Source organism: Amblyomma americanum, chromosome 11 (assembly GCF_052857255.1).
Source record: "Amblyomma americanum isolate KBUSLIRL-KWMA chromosome 11, ASM5285725v1, whole genome shotgun sequence".
NCBI lineage: Eukaryota > Metazoa > Arthropoda > Arachnida > Ixodida > Ixodidae > Amblyomma > Amblyomma americanum.
In genome coordinates this window covers 24834222-24852210 of record NC_135507.1, presented here as the reverse complement: position 1 = coordinate 24852210, position 17989 = coordinate 24834222, and the positions used below count along the sequence as shown (strand labels likewise).

General features: G+C 46.7%; 2 protein-coding genes across 6 annotated transcripts in view; both read right to left on the bottom strand.

The window, feature by feature from the left end:
- Nucleotides 1-4788, bottom strand: part of LOC144109465 (excitatory amino acid transporter-like) — a 32133-nt gene extending 27345 nt beyond the window's left edge. Inside the window, exons 1-2 of one of the 2 annotated variants that reach the window (XM_077642275.1) lie at nucleotides 4490-4788; nucleotides 1053-1220 (exon numbers count right to left, since the gene is read on the bottom strand). In XM_077642275.1, coding sequence (XP_077498401.1) covers nucleotides 1053-1220; nucleotides 4490-4552 — 231 coding nt within the window. In that variant the 5' untranslated portion in view covers nucleotides 4553-4788. Of the gene's footprint in view, nucleotides 1-1052; nucleotides 1221-3419; nucleotides 3868-4489 lie in introns of those variants that run through there. The other variant, XM_077642276.1, reaches the window with a different exon arrangement.
- Nucleotides 4789-4935: 147 nt separating this feature from the next.
- Nucleotides 4936-17989, bottom strand: part of LOC144109466 (excitatory amino acid transporter 3-like) — an 81917-nt gene continuing 68863 nt past the window's right edge. For all 4 annotated transcript variants that reach the window (XM_077642281.1, XM_077642277.1, XM_077642279.1 and 1 more), the window contains 5 exons: nucleotides 17332-17515; nucleotides 16100-16333; nucleotides 12936-13130; nucleotides 8498-8632; nucleotides 4936-7756 (listed from right to left, as the gene is read on the bottom strand). In XM_077642281.1, coding sequence (XP_077498407.1) covers nucleotides 7612-7756; nucleotides 8498-8632; nucleotides 12936-13130; nucleotides 16100-16333; nucleotides 17332-17515 — 893 coding nt within the window. In that variant the 3' untranslated portion in view covers nucleotides 4936-7611. The remainder of the gene's footprint in view (nucleotides 7757-8497; nucleotides 8633-12935; nucleotides 13131-16099; nucleotides 16334-17331; nucleotides 17516-17989) is intronic.

Here is a 17989-nt window from a genome sequence, read left to right as displayed (position 1 = left end):
CAATTAGTATCATTATTATGTAGACACATCGTTGTCATCGTCGTTACACACTTAACCATAGGATGCATGTCCCCCTGACCGTTTTAATTTGGAACCTCCTTCTGTAGTAATGAATTTTATGTATTTCGTACCGTTACTCAATAAATAAAATTTGAAACCAGGGACCGCGTTTGCGACGATTCGTTTAGTGATTTATTATTTACCCTCTGAGCATTTGGTCATACCCACGTTTGTTATCAGCGCCGGCGAATAATGCGGTTTAGTACCTATCCCACCATGGTGTAGTCGGGTACAACTCAAGAACGAAGCGGCAAATGCCCTTCAATGAAGCGCTTCAAGCCAATGGGGTCGGCCGATTCCTCCCGTCTCTCCCTTGACCGATCTCTTTAGGCCTGCTAGTGTGAAATCCCAGGAGGTGGCAGATGAAAGGGAATAACCACTGTTTAATCGCGGATTAACCGCGGCTTCATGAAAATCGGTCGACGCCATTGGCTGGAGGGCTTTTTTGAGAGGCATCAGCCGCTTCGCTCTTGAGTCGTATATACGACTATAGTTCAGTACCTGTGGAATCAGGCTGCTTATCTTGATGTCGGCGGATGGAATCCCAGCGGCGGCAGCCACCCTTCGGTGGTGGCGAAGTGCCCCCCTCCAAAAATAAATAAAAGGCGCGAGTTCTTTTTTGAATTTCCTCTCACAAAAGTCTCACAAATACAGACTAAGTGCTCACTATGTACGCCAGTAAATTACGTGTTCCTTTCATAGTTTTGTAGCGAAAGCTAGATTGGGCACGAACTCGCAGTTTCGTCGTGCTCGCACCGCACCACGTGACTGGTTAGGTGACCAACCGCGTGACGAACCACGTGGCAACAACTAGCCAGACAACCAGACTAACCTGGACTTGCAATCAAGATTAACCAAAGCTAACCAAGTTATGCCTCAGCTTTCGCTACGTATATCCTGGCATAGCCGAGCTAAGCCACTGCCAATTTTTGGACTTGCACGGCTCGGACAAGGTGGTACATAGAGAGCACCAGAGCGTGCTGGCTACTTGCCTGAGAGGGGATTGCGTCTGCGCCGTCGGACTGATGGCGGACGCTCCCCTTCCGCAGTCTGCTGGAGGTCATGCTTATCCTGCTGGCCGTGGTGTTCCGACGGATGGGGCGACCGATCTCTGAAGAAGCCATCGACTTCAGTCGCTGGGCACGCGTGGTGCTTGAAGCCTGCGCGTCACGTGGTCGCTGCCTGGAATCTCAACGCTAGCCATTGCGTTTCTTCACGGCGACACCACATAACAGTTCGAAACGCACGTCGGTGCAAGCGGCGGTTTAGTGTCGCAGACAGCGCGAAGATTCTAGCCTGGTGGCGCCATCTCGTGGCCGCGAAGAACAACTATTTGGAAGGCACTTTTGAGCCTTTCATACCCATAAATTCTGGACAAAAGCATTTTTGAACGGGAAACCATTTGTGAACGCAATTTTTTCATACAATGCAAGATTTCACTATGGCAATTCAACATATCCCAAGATCACCCGATGGCAGCCTTGAATTTTTTTTCTATTTACGTTTTTGCTTTAGTCGAAAGTGTTCCCCATTGGTTTTCTACGGGTGTCTTTAACTGTTCGGTGCGACCGACTAGTGGAAACACTTTAAAAGCAAGATTTTGCTACACATCACAAGAATGGATCATTATCACCAATATTACCGTAAAAGTATCTTACAATTTTTCAATTTGCTAAATATTTTTCTGAAATTGCTGGACATGGTGTTAATTTGCACCACCGCCATCGTGGTACTCGTCTCATAATCATCAACTGCAGCTCTTGTTATGTCCACTTCAGGAAAAGGGCCTCTCATTCTATCCATAAAAGCCTTGTCCTCCGTCAGCGTTGGTTTATACCCCAGCAAATTTTTTGGTCTTTCTTTCCTTGGAATCCGCTGCATTGCCTTAAGTAACCATAGGTCATTCGTATCTCAATGTTATTTCTATTTATTTTTCCTCCACTGATCGCTGCTCTGTCTTCAATTAATACCAAGTCTTTTAGTTAGCCCTCAACGTTCGCACCATAGGGTGTGTAAAGGTAGGAAATGCCACACTTTATCTTAGTGACCGATCTCTATGGCATCTGACAAATGCGCTCCAACTTACAGTCCAGTTTCGCTACGAGTCAGGAAATCATGTTTTCAGTCATGCAAAGGTACAGCGTTCCTGGCGGGAATTATGGCATGGCTACAGCAACAACAGCTCGAGAAGGCTAGCATTCTGGAGCAATGAGTCGTCGCCTCCGCATCGGTTAATTAAAATAAATCAAAGATGGAAACATCAGCATCACCATTTATCATTTATTTTACCACTGAGCGCCCAAAGAGCCTTACATAAGGGTAATACGTAAACGCAGAAGGTGGGCACAAAACTTCGAAATAGTTTTCAGCAAGGCGCTGTTCAAGTTGCAGCAATTTTGAGGCAGAGGAAATCGGCCTGGTTGCTCATTATCAGCCTTACTTTTTGTGGCATACGTAAGGAAAATGGAAAGAAAGCCGAAAGTGCTTGGATTAGGTTTTAAGCTATCATGTTGGAGGTTGGACCAAGTGAAAACAAGTTCCCCCAGCAGGGCTTATGAACGGCTATATTGTCGTTTTTCTATAATAAGATCTTCAAGGTTTGGCTGATACATATGTGCACAGGAGGGCGCGGTTGTAGGAGTGACATCTAACGCAGAAAAATGTGATGTTGCGGTTAAGTATGACGCTATGTTGGTTTTAACGTCCCGAAGCATTTCATGGGCTATCAGAGACACCGTAGGAAGAACTAGGGATTGTATTCGACCACCTGGGGTTCTTAACATCGCACAGCACAAGAGAATCTTTTGAATTTCGCCGGCAAGGTTACGTGCAATATGCGAGATTGCGTTCAGCAGCTCAGAAGCAAACAAAAACGCAGGTGTCATGAAGCATAGGGCCCTTAGGGGCATAAAAAAAAATCCGCACGTTAATCACGGATCAGCGATGTCGGAGCTGAACTCTGTGAACCTTTCCAGTATGCAAATGTAGACTCAAAGACGATAGAGCGTTTTCTTATGGAGTGCCTGGCTCTCCAGTGTCCAGCAAATTAAGCCACCGCAGTGGTCTGGAACTCTGTGATTTAAAAACACACAGTGTTGTCAGGTTTTAGAAACTTATCTCAATGCAGAGCGCATAAAAAAACAACACAGGAGCGCACTTCGGAGCTGATGCGCAGGTATCGCTGTTGGCTATGGTGAAGGTGAAAAGCCTAGTTTTAAATATTTTCTTTTTTTTACTGGTTTCTAAGCCTTGGAAGCAGCGTCGTTCACACGTAACAGACAAGGACGGCACGCAGAAGATAAAAGAAGTTTGAGGGATGGTGGATGCAGCCGAATACATGCCACAATTCTGTTACCTACCTTCGTGTCGAATACTTCTTTGAGCGCCTTCTTTTCGGGTTCCATCGTAGTGTTGTTGTTGTCCTCTGAGTGGCAGCGCCTTTTGTGTGCGAAGCAAATCAGCTTCTTCTTCGCCGCGCCCGTGCTTCGCTTTGCGAGCACGTTATGTCGACCTTTTTTTTGTCGTTCAAGAGATAGGCTTCTAGATCAAACTGTCTAAGATTTTTGTTTGTTTATTAAGACAACTTAAAACCCCTCATACGGTCCTCGTTTTTGTTTATTGCCTCAATGGTCCTAGTCACGATTGCTACACCTTTTGTTGGTTGTAGATTATGATGATACCTTCACCTCGATGATGATGTCCCTTGATGATGTTGAGGTCACTAAGCCTGATGATGTCCTCAGGCTTAGTGGGTATGTGCCATTAAGCCTGAGTATGTGCCATTATGTGCCATTAAGTGGGTATGTGCCATTATGTGCCATTAAGTGGGTATGTGCCATTAAGCCTGAGTATGCGCCACTATGTGCCATTAAGTGGGCATGTGCCATTAAGCCTGAGTATGTGCCATTACGTGTCATTAAGTGGGTATGTGCCATTAAGCCTGAGTATGTGCCATTAAGCCTGAGTATGTGCCATTAAGTGGGTATATGCCATTAAGCCTGAGTATGTGCCATTATGTGCCATTAAGTGGTTATGTGCCATTAAGTGGTTATGTGCCATTAAGCCTGAGTATGTGCCATTATGTGCCATTAAGTTGGTATGTGCCATTATGTGCCATTAAGTAGGTATGCGCCATTAAGCCTGAGGACATCATCATCATCGTCTAGAGGAGCAGGGTGGATCTCATGACGAACCTTGGAGACGCACTTTACGTATCGTTCTAGAAGTGCGTGTACTTTACAGGGTCTTATTATGCCGCCTCGTTTATTGCTTTCAGTAGTAGTTCCATTCAGTAAACAAAACTTCTCGCCATTTCTAAGTGGTCTAATACTAAACCACACTAACATGTTCTCAGCGGTAACCTTCGCTGCAGCCGTGTTTTGTTTCCGTCACGAGTGATATGTTGGCAAGAATAGTGAACTAGACCCACTGTTCCGAACTTCTGGGGATGACTATCGCAGCCAGAGGTGCCACAGGCAGGGCTGTAGTCCATGGCAGTGAAGAATGAGGAATGGCTCGCCAAGGTTTTTCTGTACGTCAAAAAAGCACTGGCCACAGCGAACAGCACATATCGATTAAACAAGCTTGACTTCGGGATTAAGTACCGAACTCTTCAAACGCTCTCCGGTGCAGTAGAAGGATACGCTGTTGATTAACAAGCTGTGGGAAGCTGAGAAGCAGTGAGCAGCTATGAGATGAGAGCTGTTGAGGAGCTATGAGAATAAGAATTCATGAGAAACTAAGCGCCGAAGCTGTGAGCTCAAATTTTCAACTTTCACAGCAGTGTGGTTGGCTAGTAACCGCGTGAGCACAGCAAGGTCTTAAACTGAGAGAGATTCAAATTCGCGCACAAAAATGACACTCGGTAGAGACGTGAAATAAATAAGGTTTTATTTAACAATGGTCATGATTATCGAGGGATGTATATTGTGTGCTACTTACAAGGTAGTCAAGGTAGATTTAGATGCGAACAATAGAGTGCGTAGTTCCCGCCCCCTTTGCACAACCAGGCGATGAACTGGTAACGTACCGTCCGCTCAGTGACAACCAAGGCACCTTAGTGTCGCATTCGAATCATCAAAGGTCTGGTGGCTCGCCAGAATGTGACGAACAACTGCACACTCCTTTGTTCTCATTGTATTGTGCATTAATAGTACGCCTACAGTTTTTGTCAAAACTAAAAAAGGCCATGCTAGGGAACAAGATAGAAAGTAACTTAGGGCTTTGTTGTACCAATTGTACCGAGTTCTTGGCGTTTCGGAGCGTCATACACATTAGAATAGCTTGATCGGATATGTACAGCACGCTCCGCACTTACAGGGAACTTCTAATGTATATTGAAGCCTGTGTTATCCCGAAATTTATTCCGATATGGTACGTCACGCGGATGTCTACAGCAGGAAAATTATCCTGCCCTGCACCATCTCAGCGATCACCGGTAATCGGCGCTAGGATACTGATTAGGTGTTTCCTTTAAGTGAGAACCGCGCTGTACATCACCAACTAGCGTCTGAGGACAGAAAATCGCTGTCCGCAATAATGACATCGATGGCTTATTGAAAAAGGGAAAACACCGGGACGGGCTAAGACAAGGAATCTTCTCACAACATTGTGATTGCAAGGGGGGAGATTTTCGACACGTGTTTTACTATCAGTACTGAATAATGAGGCGCGTACACTGTGTTGTACATAGGGATGAGCATCGTAGGGAGTCGCCCGAGATAACGCAGTACTAGACTAATATTCTCTCTTCAAAACACACTATGTCGGCTTTTATCTTGTGTAGTACAGTTCTTATTGCAGTACATATTGCAGTAAGCGTGTCATTTCTCCTGCCTTTTCACTCTGACGTTAAGTACCTTGAACATCCTTTCCACTTTCTTCACAGTTCTAACGAAAACATTTTGTATATGCACCACAGGAGGAAAAGAATTATAATTATGCAACGCACGTGAGTTTATGGCCACTGAAATGGGAAAGAGGAAGTGGTAAAAACTTCAACTCGTCATGCTAGACGCGTAGCACACGACATACATGACAGTAGCACGACAATGAAAGGTAATGAGGCGACTATGTTCGACGGTGTTCAACGAGATGACATGTCACGTGCATAATATAATGGTATCCCCGTATGCAGTGCGTCACGCTGGGCTGCTGCTGCTGCTGGACTTATTGCTTGACTTGATGGACTTTCAGCCTGCTGGAATGTTGTGCAGGTGATTTCACTTATGCCGATCTTGCCTTCGCTCATGCACGGCCCGAATGACGAAGTTTGCACGAGTACACAACTGTCCGATGTGACCGCTTGTCGCCACTACTGCGTTTTAGTTCTCATCGCTATTGTGTCCATCATGTAGTACGTGTCTCAATTCAGTCCCCAGCATGGAACCTGCACTAGAATATATGTTTTTCGTAACACCCTATTCATTCACTAAAATAAATTGATTGTCATTCTGATAGCTCATCTCACGAATGGTCCTTTTAAACTGCTGCCTCCTGACTGGCGCACATAACTTTTATCTGTGAGAGTATAAATGAAAAGTATCTCTTGAATTGGTTTGGTTTATGGTTTATGGGGGTTTAACGTCCCAAAGCGACCCAGGCTATGAGAGACGCCGTAGTGAAGGGCTCCGGAAATTTCGACCACCTGGGGTTCTTTAACGTCCACTGACATCGCACAGCACACGGGCCTCTAGAATTTCGCCTTCATCGAAATTTGACCACCACAGGTATCTCTTGAATTGGCGGCCTTTGGATGTTTTCGCACTGAAGAAAAAAGGCACGCGTCTCTCGCCTCACTCGAATTAATAAAGTCCTCAAGAATGTTAGCACGTTACCATGTTCAACTGCAATGTACCGTACCCTGAAGATTTAGCAGCATCAGCGTCATTATTCGCTTAAAGTAGCCCATGAGTTATCAGTATATCAGGCGCAGTCTCTACGTTCCAACTGATCGCCCGCTTAACCTGCAGATCCAGCTGCACGAACAGAAGTGTCCAACGAAATTAAGTTCCGCAAGATAATTTCATCAATGCGGACGATCCTGCCATACATGTTCAAAGCCGGCCATGGAGATAAAGTAAAAAAAAAGTTCGATACCAAGATCGCGGTTCAAGTTTCGATGCGGTGACTGTTTCCGCAGATAAATAAAATAAAAATGAACAGCATTGACTAAATCAGAGAACATAACGAACGTCCCAGCCTTCCAGAGACCGGTATCGAGGTTCACCCATCATATCAGGCATGTAGGATTTAGCCGTTTGCAAAGACTTGATGATGTGCTCGAGAATAAAGAGCGATCATTCGAGATTTTCTCGTGCGTCATGCTCTTTGGCTGGTATTCAGGTCATACGCCTCTCGCCGACACTGCAGGCATGCTAAGGTGCGAGATGACGGTAAAACCCCTCACGAGGTTCGCTAACCAACTGCGGCTACATGAATGTCACGCTTTGAGATAAGCCTTGTCGACTAAAGGCTGGTTGCTAACACGTGACATATCTCGCAACTCTCGCTAGTGCCGCACGCGGCGGGGCCAGCAGGGACAGGCGTCGTCTACATGGATGTGATGACGGTGTCCTTGGAGCCCCGGCTGTCCGAGCCGAGACCGGGCTTCTCCAGGTCTTTCAAGCTGAGGCGCTCCACGACGCAGGCGCCAACGGCGTCGCCTAAAACGTTGATGGCCGTGCGGAAGCGGTCTCTGGTGAAAGAAGGAAGCAACAGTGAGTCCCGGCCCTGATCTAACAAACGCTAGCTGCAAATAACCGACGCCAGTTGGAGCCACATGCATACCGGTTCCGATCAATAGTCTTAGGTATTTCCCGCATGCCCGCGCCGCATACAATGCATTCAAAACAAAGCTGCTGAAACCAGCGTGAATATGTCTCGTTATATTTCTAAGTCGAAAGACAAGCGACAGAATCTTGTCCAAAATATGACAAAATGTTTTGTCGTTTTGTCGTAACCACATATCCGTGTTATCGTAGTATTTTTCTGTAGTTCTGATGCTCAATGGACAACACAATGTGACATAAAATTCTGTCGTTACTACAAAAACTGCTGTTCTTTCTACAAGTTCATGTCAAAAGTACAAGAAATCTCTTATGATGACAGAAAGCTTTCTGTTGTATTTTTCGGCAGGTATTCTACTTTAAGGTACTTTAGTTTCGTCGGTTACAGGGAGTTACATTACAGGATTGTAATTAAGCACAGCTGTGAGAAGTATCAAGCTTTTGGTCTAGTTGGTTTGTGTTCCCAGGACTAACTGCAACAATGTAAAGGAAACATTCACAAATGAAAATACAATGCTCATCCTTCAATTGTGTGCATTCCTTTGAAGGCGCTTTTTTGTCGCTGAAGTTACGTCCTAGCGTGAGAGTATAGTCACACAGTTTGAAGCCGGCAAGCATCGCTTCAAAGTACACACAAGCGGTATGCTTACAGGAACCAGTCAACGACAATGATGAGCGTGATGTCGTCGGCGGGTAGACCAACGGCGTTAAGGACCATCACCATGGTAACCAGGCCCGCTTGAGGTATCCCCGCCGCACCGATGCTAGCAGCCGTTGCCGTGACGCTGCAATAAAGTAAATATCTTAGTTATGAGACCTTTCCGGTGTTTAGCTGATACAGTCACTGCGCTTGAATGGTGTGAACGAATGGTTTTGATGCGAACGCATTATATGGCTTATCGATAACGAAAACCGGTGTCCAAAATGGCGTCCCAAAACCCGCGTGACCGGGCAAAAAAAAAAAACGAAATGTCTTCCTACGGTGTGGTGGGAATTGATCCCACGGCCTTTCATACTGTGTAATACCCCTGTTACACGGGCACTTGTAAGGCCTTAGAAATTAAGGTTATTTGCCCCAAAGGCGCGTGACGCGCATCTACACGGAAAAGCGTCGAGACCTTTTCGATAAAGGTCCGTAGCAATAAAGGCGGCCGTCAGCGGCCTTAAAGTTGCTTAAAGGAGCAACCCAGACGGCAGCGCCAGCTAGCGAGCTCAATGAATAAAAAATTGACGCAATTTTTAGTTTTGAAACCGTAAAAAAATATCTAATTTATCTTATTCAATGGTTAATTTTGCGTTACAGTGCACTTAACCGTAGAGGAGGCTATGACTAAAGACATCCACACTGCTAAGAAAGAACTTGAACGCTTTTCAGCAGCCGCATCGACACACAGGTGCTTGCGCATCTCGCTTTGCTGTTTTTTCTTCGTTTGCTCTTTGTTGTGTGCGTGTTTTGAGTTTGCTTGTGTGCACAAAGACACAAGCAACAAAGCACGCTTCTCGAACACGACGAGGAGCCGAACGGAAAAGTGCGCCTACCGTGGTCGGACTGAGAACGATGAAAAGAAAAAAAGAAACTTTGTTTATTATCGTTTATTATCGTGATAGCTACTTTTTCCAACATAAACGAAAGCACTCTTAGCTGAAGTGCTACCGTCTGCCTTAATTTCGTAATATTACTAGCGCCGCTTCACACACAGCGGTGACTTTTGGCATTCACGGAGGCCGCGTTCTAGCTCCTTTGGATTTGCCGTGTAGCAGCGTCGCTGCTCCTTTTCGGTTTTCCTCCTTTAGTGCAATAAGACAACTTTACGGCAAAGGCCGAGAAGAAGTCCCGTGTGACAGGGGTATAAGCCGCCGCGGTGGCTGAGTGGTTATGGCGCTTGGCTGCTGGCCCGAACGACGCGGGTTCGATCCCGGCCGCCGCGGTCGAATTTCGATGGAGGCGAATTTATAGGGGCCCGTGTACTGTGCGATGTCAGTGCACGTTAAAGAACCCCAGGTGGTCGGAAATTTCCGGAGCCCTTCACTACGGAGTTCCTCATAGCCTGAGTTGCTTTGGGACGTTAAACCCCCATAAACTAACCAAACCTTTCAGATAGCGAGGCGAGCACGCAGCCCATGGGCCACAAGACCACGTTGTTTGTTGGCGAACAGAGGTGGAGCTGGTATATGCGCGGCCTTACGACTGTATGCTAATGAGTAGGCGTATCAGTAGAAACGGAAACAAATATAATAATACAAATTAAATACGAAATAATTTTTTTTCGCATTCGAGGCACGTAAGTCTTTATGATGATATGAACTGCCTTATGCTATAAGTGAAAAGATGTCTCGAGGACACTCCGAAAGCAATTCAGACACATAGGCGCCATGTTTTTCAGCGATCACAGTATTTCACTGACATTCAGGGACGCAAGTTTGACGTTATACGCCACAAATTCGGCCTCAATTGCCCGGGCGGCTATAACAGAGCTTCCGGCTTCTTTCTCTTATAAAAATGTTCTATATGCTTTCTATAGATTTCTTATAAACTCTATTGCCTTTCTATACATATTTCCTTTCGTCTATTCATAGTCGGTAGGCTCTCAATAGAAGCAAGACAATTAAATGTGTATGGCCATAAATCTACAGATTGTCTAGACTGTCTAGAGGATTTGTTTGTCTAGGGACTAGTCGGTAGGATTTGCCTATGAAATTACACGTACAAGTCATACACTGTGTAAAGAAAAAAATTTTAAGGGCATATTACGCGTCGTACAGATCTTGCCCTCAAGTTTGACGCGCTGTGTTAGTCTCCACATCAATCGAGATGCCATCACCATGGCGGCATTTCTACATTTTCCAAAGGTGAAAAAATGATACCAACATCTTCTCATAACGTCCCCCCCCCCCCCCCCCTGCCAGTTTGACAAGTTAAGAGGCTGCGTCTTGTTAGTAAAAACATACACGAACGAAAACAAATAGACGACACACACAGCTGAGCTTCAGCTGGTTGCTAGAGCATGAAGAACGTTCCGTCGGTAATTCACACATCACCATTCGGCGCTGTCCCTTTAAGGAATAATAATAATAATAATAATAATAATAATAATAATAATAATAATAATAATAATAATAATAATAATAATAATAATAATAATAATAATAATAATTAATAATAATAATAATAACTGGTTTTGGGGAAAGGAAATGGCGCAGTATCTGTCTCATATATCGTTGGACACGGGAACCGCGCCGTAAGGGAAGGGATAAGGAGGGAGCAAAAGAAGAAAGGAAGAAAGAGGTGCCGTAGTGGAGGGCTCCGGAATAATTTCGACCGCATGGTGATCTTTAACGTGCACTGACATCACACAGCACACCGTTTCAGACATTAGCTATAATAATAATAATTGGTTTTTGGGGAAAGGAAATGGCGCAGTATCTGTTTCATACATCGTTGGACACATGAACCGCGCCCCAAGGAAAGGGTTAAAGGAGGGAGTGAAAGAAGAAAGGAAGAGAAAGGTGCCGTAGTGGAGGGCTCCGGAATAATTTCGACCACCCGGGGATCTTTAACGTGCGCTGACAGCGCACAGCACACGGGCGCCTTAGCGTTTTTCTTCCATAAAAACGCAGCCACCGTGGTCGGGTTCGAACCCGGGATCTCCGGATCAGTAGTCGAGCGCCCTAACCACTTAGCCACAGCGGCGGGTATCGATCTCCTTTTCGGACGATTGAAACCCGCTGCACTATAAGGTAGTTAACCTGCTCAAGGTACGCATAGAAGGCCTCTCAAATTTCCCTTTTCATTCGATAAACAAATTGGCGAAGCACGCGCGTGACACCTGCACCTTGGGCAGTGATTGGCCGGTTGCCTTCCCGCCATCTGGGCCTGCAGACCCATGTATTATCACGTAATTGATTGTTGATGCATGCGGTAATCTGTCCACTACATATTTTCTAAATAACCGCAAGATTTTCGAGAAAACATATGTTACGCGATGCAGTAACGTCGTAGCATGTCTATTCTGACACGATGGGTGTCCCTTGACGTTGTGAACTTTGAGGCACATTTTAGGAAGCTTACCCGGGGTTCCTTAAATCCAGTGTATCGCGAATTACCCGTACCCTTGTGGGCGCAGTCGGTCATACCTGTGCCGATCCCTGAATATAGGCCCCTCCGAGTATACGACGAAGGTGGTTATGCATTTAAATGCACTGTAAGGCTTGAGAGCCGGCGCTCTTGTCGTGTTACCTCCTTCTGGAGGTATTATATAAGGGCTGGGCCCACAGATATTTGGAAAAGAAAAAAAAAGAAAAAGGAAGTACAGGTGATTGCCTTTGAAAATGGGTTGACACGGCTTCAAGAAATGTAGATGCACGTGTGATGGCGGCGACTTCGTGGGGAAGGGCATTCCAGTCCACAAATACTCGTGGAAAAAAAAAAGATGCTGAAAACGTTGTTGTGCGAGCAATAGGCCGAGTTATCTGAAACGGATGCGTCGAGCGATGAGATATGTGGGTGCGATGCGCAAAGTAAGGTGCTTGTTTGTGTGAACTGTGAAGAATTTTGTGCAGCTAACAAAGGCTGGCAATGCGGCGACGAAGTGAGAGGCTTTCAAGGCTGGAATTTTCCTTCAGAGATGAAACGCTGACGAAATACGGGTATGCGTGATGCACGAAACGGATGGCATGGCTTTGAATTGATTCGATCGCATTTGTTAAGTACATCTGAGGTGGGTTCCAAAATGGACTGACGTACTCAAATTTGGATCTGATAAGTGATCTGATAAGTTTCACGTGGTGTGGTGCATGATGTAAGTGACGCTTCATGAAACCTAAAGACTTGTTGGCAGATGATATGATGTAAGTTGTGTGCGCGCGCCAAGAAAGATCGCTGCAGAGGGTGATTCCAAGATACTTATATGACTGAACGGGTTCTGTGGAAGAGTTATCAATTTCATAAGAAAAAAAACAAAGGGGCTACGCTGCCGTGTAAAAGAAACGAGGTTACATTTTTTGGCGCTTAAAATAATAAGCCAACGATCGCACCATTCTTGGGTTTGGTTGACGGCGTATGCGCGCTACAGCGTTGGCTGCGCATACCTGATGGCGATGACTTTGCCGACGTCCAGGGGCACCCTCCGCACCTGGGCGATGAAGATGGCCGCCACGGCCTCGTAGAGTGCCGTGCCGTCCATGTTGATGGTGGCGCCTATGGGAATGCAGAAGCGGACCACCTTAGGGTCCACCTTCACCTTGTCCTCCAGGGTCGATATCGTCACCGGTAGCGTGGCCGAACTGCGAATAGACCACCGTGGCCACCAATTTCAGCGGACAAAGCTGCGCGGAGGTCCGATATCGGACCTGGAAACCTGGTTCGTATTCTATATGCACTGTGTTCAGTAATTATTTTGACAGTTAAGGCTGCGCGGAGGAAAATGGGCACTGGCTTTCAGCTGTGACTCGCCATGGTGGCTCAGTGCTCAGATACGGAGCCGGAGTTCCCGGGTTCGAGCCCGGCCGCGTTTCGATGGAGGCGGAACGAAAAGGCATCCGTGTGCTGAGCGACGTCAGTGCGCGTTAAAGATCCCCAGGTGAAATCCAGGGTTCGACGGAAACCCCTCTGGTCGGGTATGTTCATGGCGGAAAATCTTCAAGCGCCGACCAATCGTTAAAAACGGGCTGAACCGGCATCAAGGACTTGATCCTCTTTTGCCCGAAGAAATAAAGGCACTAAAAATATTGCGCGGCAATGAGAACATCGTGATCCTGCCCGCGGACAAGGGAAACGCAACCGTCGTCTTGGACAAACGAGAGTACGTGAACAAGATGACGAGCATGCTGGAAGATGAGAGAACCTACATGCCACTTAATCGGGACCCCACTTCAAAGGTGCAAAGGGACTTGCAAAAACTTTTGGCTGATGTCTTCTCCTTTGTCCCGCCACAACACAAGTCCCTCTACTACTTCCTCCTCTGCCACAATGGTTCCGCTCCCGCTCTGTATGGACTGCCAAAGATCCACAAAGAAGGCAACCCAATGCGCCCAATCGTCGATTTCACCCGCTCCCCGCTTCACAAGCTGTCGAACTATTTGCATAGTGTTATCTCCCCTTTGGTTGGTAAAAGCGAAACGCACGTGCACAACTCACACAACTTCATTGAAAAGGTTCGCAACATGGTTGTAGAGGACGACGAAATTTTGGTGTCATTTGACGTGAAGTCACTGTTTACGAGCGTGCCCACTGACCTGGCCGTGAAGGTTTGCACAGATGCGCTCCAGGCGGATGCAACCCTACCGGAAAGAACACCCATTGAAGTTCCAGACCTCAGCAGACTTCTTCCGTTCTGCTTGTCAAACACCTATTTCACGTTCCAGGGGAGCATATATAAACAGGTTCATGGTACGGCTATGGGAGCATCAATTTCTGTGACCGCTGGGAACTTGACAATGGAGTCACTGGAGTCCCGCGCCCTTTCATGCTTCACGCCGCGCCCGAAAGTCTTTCTTCGTTATGTGGACGACTGTTTCTGCATAATCAAGAAATCGGCTGTGAGTACATTCCTTTTGCACCTGAACAGCATGGAACCGGCCATACAGTTTACCACGGAAGAGGAAGTAGATGGCCGTCTGCCTTTTTTGGACGTTCTGGTGAAACGCGACGGCCCTGGAATATCATTCAGTGTATTCGGGAAGGACACGCACACTGGCATGTACCTCAACTTCAGTTCCGTACGCCCGACCTGTCACAAGAAGTCCGTTGTTGCCTCGCTTGTCCGCCGATCGGAGAACCTCTGCTCTACGCTGGAAGAGAAAAAGACAGATCTGGACACCGTTCGCCGCGACCTGATAGCTTCGGGCTATTCCAGTTCTTTTATACGAAAATCCGAGAATCGCCTAGCTCACCCGCCGCCACAGCAACCCCAGCGAGAGAAGAAGAAAAGGATTCCGATACCCTACTTCCCCGGAGTAAGTGAAAGTTTATCCCGCATATTCCAGTCGTACGAAGTCGACGTCGCACATGTACCCACGCAGAAGCTGCGACACGCGTTGGTTACAGTGAAAGAGAAGATAAAGAAGGAGAAGTTCCCGGGCATCGTGTATAGGGTTCCCTGCGCTGATTGCGAGCATGTCTATATCGGTGAAACAGGCGGTTTTCGGAAAAGATTGCAGCAGCACCACAATGATGTCAAGAACAAGCGCGTGGCAACAAACGCACTGGCTGATGATGCTATCTCCGAGGGCCATGACATCGACTGGGACGGCTCGAAGATAATCGGAAAAGAAAAGAGCAAGACGACAAGGCTTTACCTAGAATCTTTTTATATTCAGACGACGGCAAACACGCTTAATCGCAACGAAGGCAATCTACCCCCGATATACTCCCGCTGCTTGCGTCATACCATGAGACCTATATAACTCACCTTCACTCCTGTCTAGCTTTCATTGTGAACAAGGCCCCCGTAAGCCGGGGCCGAAACGTCATCTTTTTAACGATTGGTCGGCGCTTGAAGATTTTTCGCCAAGATCCCCAGGTGGTCGAAATTATTCCGGAGCCCTCCACTACGGCCCCATCCCTTTCTTCTTTCACTCCCACCTTCCTCCCTTCATCTACGACGCGATTCGGCAGTCCACCAAGATGTGAGCAATTACTGCGCCACTTTCTTTCTTCAAAAACAAATTTTAAACTTTTGAATATTAGTTTATAAACTTAAGCAAAGCTCAGACAGACAAAGCTGCTGCACTAGTAGCCAAAGCGCAGGGTCAACAAGACGCCGCCGAACTTTACTCCAGGATAATAAATAAATATTCTACGCTACCTGGTGAATGTAGCTAAGGTTTAGAATTGCGAACAATCGGGCCTATCCCCGACTGTCTGGCTGCAGAGAGTAGTGACCGAATGAGTAAGTGGCTCTGAAGAGAAGAATGGTGCGGTAACTGCTTAACTTCGTGCGCATACACCAACAGCATTATATAAGGTAAGGGATGAAGTGGACGGAAATGTTCAGAAAGGAGAAAGGACAGACGATGCAGGAGCTAGAGACGAGAAAGGGGAATGGGCCCAAGGCACATGTACTCGTGTCAATGTGTTTACAATATACCAAATGCGTGTAGGCGCCTGTATACAACTGTTGAGGTACAAAGCCTCGCGCATAACAGCTTCATGGCCTAAGCAAAGCAATCAGTTTCACAGCCCTCCAACTAGCAAGTGCAACGCCTTGACGAATGTTCGGCGCTCTTCAGTAAGATATAGGTGCAGTGCGCACCTGGAGGCAGTCCCGAAGGCGGTCGCTATGGCCTGCAGCATGTCCACCAGGAACCGGAAGGGCGGCTGGCGCATGACGAGCCAGTAAAGCAACGGCAGCACCACAAAGCCGTGCAGCAGGAGGCCCAGCAGCACGGTGAGGGCGTAGAGGCCCACTTGGCCGGCCACCACCGAGAAGTCCTCCATCTCCAACATCTTGGCCATCACAAGGAACATGACGCCCACTGGAGAGAACCTGCGGGGTAACGCGTAGGAGGAAGTCACGTCAAACGTCGACGCACACCTCAATCGTCCATTGGTCAGTCTTCAAGGAGCCGTGCTTAACTCGACCACTGTGCTACTGCCAGAAGGCTTGTCGAGTGTCACTATTGCCAACCGGTCTAGAGGGCCGTGTGGATGCGAGCTCGGTTTCCTAAATGCACGCAGCGGCGAATACAACATGATGTATTAATGTTTATCCATGTGGGATGTGATCTCCAGCAATGCTTTGGTTTTTGCCATACCCAACAATTCTAGACAAAAGCATTTTTGAGCGGGAAGCCAGTTATGAACGCAATTTTTCAGATAACGTAATATCTGACTATAACAATGCAGATCACCTGACGGAAGTCTTGAATTTTTTTTTCTATTAGCGTTTTCGCTATCGTCAAAAACGTTCTTCATTGGTTTTCTATGGGAGTTTTTAACTGTTTGATGCTACCTCTGGAAACTCTTTAAAAGAAATATTTTGCTACATATCAGAAGAATGGACCATTACCTCCAATATCATCGTAAAAGTATCTAGCAATTTTTCAATTTGCGAAATTTTGGTCCGAAATCGCTGGACATGCACTTTTGCGTAAACGGATGAAGCTTCCCGAGGGAACTCCGAGGAAAGTAATCAAACCTCTGGAGCAACCTGAAATCTTATCTGAGCAGGCTACCAGAAGAATGTGGTGACATTCTAAAGACCAAGAGCTCCAAGAGCTTAAGCTGAACGTTCTCTTCTGAATACTTCTCATAGTTTCGAATTCGGGAGCAGCCGATTTGAAACATAGATGACCATTTCACCTTTACCGCAGATATTGCGGCAGGCGTGTGCCAGGCGCATTGTGACTGCTTAGTAAAGTGGCGCAACCTGCGAAACCACCCACACAAAAAGTTGCGGTTTCAAAGAGCCCCATGAGGAGTTTTAGCAGCGAAGAAACTGGCCCTTCAGCGACTGCGTTACAGGAGGACAGGAGGCGTTCTCACCAGACAACCACTTTGGTGATGATCATCATGGCGTCCGAGAGGGAGGTGAAGATGTCGAGCAGCGGTTTGCCGCTCTCACCCATTTGACCCACTGTGGCGCCCAATGCGATGCAGAACACGATCAGCCCCAGGATGTTGGTGCCGGGGTCCTGTACCGTCTTGTAGGCCCACTCGTACATGGACGCTAGGAGACGTCATGGAAACGAGCACAGAATGAGATTCTGCTTATTCAGTGAGCGCGTGTGCGTACAGTCTTTGCCAAAAGTAACCAGACTAGGCGGTTTGCTTCTCAGTCATATATTGGAGCTAATATGTCAACCCTCAAGCACTAAAACTCTGTATCGTGATGAGAATCCTTGTCCTCTCCTTCCGAGAACTCGTTTATCTTTAGGGAAGCCGTAATGGCTCTAGTATACGAATGAAAAGAAAACCATGCAGCCTGGTTATTTTTGGTAAAGGCTGTACATCTATTATATGTAGCTGCACAGAACTACACTGAGTAACTGTAGAACCTACCAAGTGTACGTATAGTGCACGAGGAATTTTCGTTCTACCACTCTCTACCCTTACAAAATCATTCAGTGTATAGACTGTCCATATACTTTTGTTTATAAAGTCTATAGACTCTCTATAGACGAACCCTAGAGGACAGCCTATC